This window comes from Ambystoma mexicanum, chromosome 1p, assembly GCF_040938575.1.
Source record: "Ambystoma mexicanum isolate Mex_15411 chromosome 1p, UKY_AmexF1_1, whole genome shotgun sequence".
Classification (NCBI taxonomy): Eukaryota; Metazoa; Chordata; class Amphibia; order Caudata; family Ambystomatidae; genus Ambystoma; species Ambystoma mexicanum.
The window spans coordinates 81,231,241-81,236,080 of record NC_090921.1 but is presented as its reverse complement, the minus strand read 5'-3'; the positions used below and the strand labels follow the sequence as shown (position 1 = coordinate 81,236,080).

The 4,840-nt window shown below is 52.2% G+C and overlaps 1 protein-coding gene across 1 annotated transcript; it reads left to right on the top strand.

Moving 5' to 3' along the window:
* The first annotated feature begins 1,644 nt into the window (after positions 1-1,644).
* On the top strand, positions 1,645-4,221 carry LOC138452338 (fibrous sheath CABYR-binding protein-like). The gene has a single exon (XM_069604968.1). The coding sequence runs from the start codon at positions 1,645-1,647 to the stop codon at positions 4,219-4,221; it is 2,577 nt and encodes an 858-aa protein (XP_069461069.1).
* Positions 4,222-4,840: the final 619 nt, after the last annotated feature.

Sequence of the window (4,840 nt, the reverse complement as noted above, 5' to 3'; positions counted from 1 at the left end):
CAGCAGAACATGATTTGGTGCCACTAGAGGAGATAATGCCAGTAGAACATGATGTGGCACGACTAGAGGAGACAATGCCAGTAGAACAAGATGTGGCACCACTGGAGGAGGCTATGCCACCAGAACATGGTGTGGCATGAATGGAGGAGGCTATGCTACCAAAACATGATGTGACACCACTGGAGGCAGTAATGCCAGCAGAACATAATGTGGCACCACTGGAAGAGGCTACGCCAGCAGAGCATGATGTGGCATCATTGGAGGAGGCTGCACCAGCAGAACATGATGTGGGATGACTGGAGGAGGCTATGCCACCAGAACATGATGTGGCACCACTAGAGGAGACAATGCCAGCGAAACCTGATGGGGTAACACTAGAGGAGGCTACACCAGCAGAAAACAGTGTGGCACCATTGGAGGAGGCAACACCAGCAAAACACGATGTCATCACTGGAGGAGCCGATGGCAGCAGAACATGGTGTGGTGCCACTGGGGGAGGCTATGCCAGTAGGACATGATGTGGCACCACTAGAGGAGGATATGCCAGCAGAGCATGACATGGCACCACTGGAGGAGGCTATGCCAGCAGAACATGACATGGCACCACTGAAGGAGGCTCCACCAGAAAAACATGATGTGGCATCACTGGAGGAGGCTATGCCAGCGGAACATAATGTGGCACCACTGGAGTAGGCTACGCCCGCATAATATGCTGCAGCACCACTGGAAGAGGCAACACCACCAAAACATGATGTGGCATCATTGGAGGAGGCTATGCCAGCGGAACATGATGTGGCACCACTGGAGGAGGCTATGCCAGTGAAACCTGATGGGGCACCACTAGAGGAGGTTACACCAGGAGAACACGGTGTGGCACCATTGGAGGAGGCTATGCCAGCAGAACATGATGTGGCATGACTGGATGTGGCACCACTGGAGGAGGCTATGCAAGTGAAACCTGATGGGGCACCACTAGAGGAGGCTACACCAGCAGAACACGGTGTGGCACCATTGGAGGAGGCTATGCCAGCAGAACATGATGTGGCATCATTGGAGGAGGCTGAACCAGCAGAACATGTTGTGGCACCACTGGAGGAGGCTATGCCAGCAGAACATGATGTGGCACCACTGGAAGAGGCTATGCCAGCAGAACACGGTGTGGCACCATTGGAGGAGGCTATGCCAGCAGAACATGATGTGGCATCATTGGAGGAGGCTGAACCAGCAGAACATGTTGTGGCACCACTAGAGGAGGCTATGCCAGCAGAACATGATGTGGCACCATTGGAGGAGGCTATGCCAGCAAAACATGATGTGGCACCGCTGGACGAGGCTATGCCAGCAAAACATGGTGTGGCACCGCTGGACGAGTCTATGCCAGCGAAACCTGATGGGGTACCACTAGAGGAGGCTACACCAGCAGAACACAGTGTGGCACCATTGGAGGAGGCTGTGCTCATAGAAAATGACGTAGCACCACTGGAGGTGGTAATGCCAGCAGAACATGATGTGGCACCACTGGAGGAGGCTATGCCAGCAGAACATGTGGCACCACTGAAGTAGGCGACACCCGCAGAACATGATTTGGCACCACTGGAAGAGGCAACACCGGCAAAACATGATGTGGCATCACTTGAGGAGGCTATGCCAACGGAACATGGTGTGGCACCACTGGAGGAGGCTATGCCAACAAAACATGATGTGGCACCACTAGAGGAGCCTATGGCAGCAGAACCTGATGTGACACCACTGGAGGAGGCTATGCCAGCAGAACATGTGGCACCACTGGAGGAGGCTACGCCAGCAGAACATGATGTGGCACCACCAGAGGAGGCTATGCCAGCAAAACATGATGTGGCACCACTAGAGGAGGCTATGCCAGCAGAACATGATGTGGCACCACTGGAAGAGGCTACGCCAGCAGAACATGGTGTGGCATCACTAGAGGAGGCTACGCCCGCAGAACATGATGTGGCACCACTGGAGGAGGCTATGCCAGCAAAACATGATGTGGCACCACTGGAGGCAGTAATGCCAGCAGAACATGATGTGGCACCACTGGAAGAGGCTACGCCAGCAGAACATGGTGTGGCATCACTAGAGGAGGCTATGCCAGTAGAACAGGATGTGGCACCACTGGCAGAGGCTACACCAGCAAAACATGATGTGGCACCACTGGAGGAGGCTATGCCAGTAGGACAAGATGTGACACCACTGGAGGAGGCTATGCCAGTAGAACATGATGTGCCATCATTGGAGGAGGCTATGCCAGCAGAACATGATGTGGCACCACTGGAGGAGGCTATGCCAGCAGAATATGATGTGGCACCACTGGAGGAGGCTATGCCAGCAGCACATGGTGTGGTGCCACTGGAGGATGCTATGCCAGCAGGACATGGTGTGGCGCCACTGGAGGAGGCTATGCCAGCAGAACATGATGTGGCACCACTAGAGGAGGCTATGCCAGCAGAACATGACATGGCACCACTGGAGGAGGCTATGCCAGCAGATCATGATGTGGCATCACTAGAGGAGGCTACGCATGCCGAACATGATGTGGCATCACTAGAGGAGGCTATGCCAGAAGAACATGATGTGGCACCAATGGAGGAGGCTATGCCAGCAGAACCTGATGTGGCACCACTGGAGGAGGCTATGCCAGCAGATCATGATGTGGCACCACTGGAGGAGGCTATGCCAGCAGAACATGGTGTGGCGCCACTGGAGGAGGCTATGCCAGCAGAACATGATGTGGCACCACTAGAGGAGGCTATGCCAGCAGAACATGACATGGCACCACTAGAGGAGGCTATGCCAGTAGGACATGATGTGGCACCATTGGAGGAGGCTATGCCAACACAACATTATGTGGCACCACTGGAGGAGGCTATGCCAGCAGATCATGATGTGGCACCACTAGAGGAGGCTATGCCAGTAGGACATGATGTGGCACCATTGGAGGAGGCTATGCCAGCAGAACATGACATGGCACCACTAGAGGAGGCTATGCCAGTAGGACATGATGTGGCACCACTGGAGGAGGCTATGCCAGCAGAACATGACATGGCACCACTAGAGGAGGCTATGCCAGTAGGACATGATGTGGCACCATTGGAGGAGGCTATGCCAACACAACATTATGTGGCACCACTGGAGGAGGCTATGCCAGTAGGACATGATGTGGCACCACTAGAGGAGGATATGCCAGCAGATCATGATGTGGCACCACTAGAGGAGGCTATGCCAGTAGGACATGATGTGGCACCATTGGAGGAGGCTATGCCAGCAGAACATGACATGGCACCACTAGAGGAGGCTATGCCAGTAGGACATGATGTGGCACCACTGGAGGAGGCTATGCCAGCAGAACATGACATGGCACCACTAGAGGAGGCTATGCCAGTAGGACATGATGTGGCACCATTGGAGGAGGCTATGCCAACACAACATTATGTGGCACCACTGGAGGAGGCTATGCCAGTAGGACATGATGTGGCACCACTAGAGGAGGATATGCCAGCAGATCATGATGTGGCACCACTAGAGGAGGCTATGCCAGTAGGACATGATGTGGCACCATTGGAGGAGGCTATGCCAGCAGAACATGATGGGGAACCACTAGAGGAGGCTATGCCAGCAGAACATGATGTGGCATCACTAGAGGAGGCTATGCCAGAAGAACATGATGTGGCACCAATGGAGGAGGCTATGCCAGCAGAACCTGATGTGGCACCACTGGAGGAGGCTATGCCAGCAGATCATGATGTGGCACCACTGGAGGAGGCTATGCCAGCAGAACATGATGTGGCACCACTAGAGGAGGCTATGCCAGCAGAACATGATGTGGCACCACTAGAGGAGGCTATGCCAGCAGATCATGATGTGGCACCACTAGAGGAGGCTATAAACTATCATTTCATATCAGTACACTCCCCCACATACTTTAACCACGCCCCTTGTTATAGTCACTCCCCTTCGATTCCTCCTTCAACTGAAAGCACTGTACCTCAATGTGCAGCTAGTAGTATATTAACTACGTCTAACATTGGCACTTTCCCTGGCACTTCTCCACTTCCCTCCCCTTCGCACGATCTCAATGATGCAAGATCGTTTGTTCTGTCCTCCCTCTGTCTACCCTTCCTTGTCTTGTCGTGCATAGAAACACTTGTGTACAGTCATGTTATTAATGCCTTACCATATCATGTCATAGAACAGTGTTAATGAACAACATACTTTTTTAAAATGCATTATTTGCAACACATTTACCAAAAAATACTCCCCCTTTAGAACGACCCAGACAGTCAGTCAAATGGGGAACAGACAGCCATTTCCAGATGTGGGCATCCATCTGACTGGTGCCACTGGTATACCGGGGGGCCCTGCACCCCCTGCGGTGCCGGGGGCCCGGGCATCACATGTCCTGGGAGGGGGCCCCCTTGGACTTAAAAACAAAAAATAATACTTTAAAAAAGGATTTTCTTTTTTAGGCACTCTGCCTTCATAAAGAAATTATTTCTGTTACAGCGTATGAAGGCAGAGTGGCTACAAAAAAACAATTTATTTTTTAAATTCGAGTGCTGTCCACCCCATGACATGGAAGCCTCTAGGATGGAGGCCTCCACGGCATGGGGTGGGGAAGCTCTATGACTGCAAAAAGAAATCGTTTCATTTTAAAGTCACTCTGCCTTCATAAATAAATTATTTCCATTATGGTTCGGTCCTTAATGGAAATAATTTCTTTTTGAAGTTGGAGTGACTTCAAAAATAAACCATTTCTTTTTTGAAGTAATAGGGATCCCCTCAACCCTCGCGTGCGTGTGTGAGTGTATGGTGAAAGGGT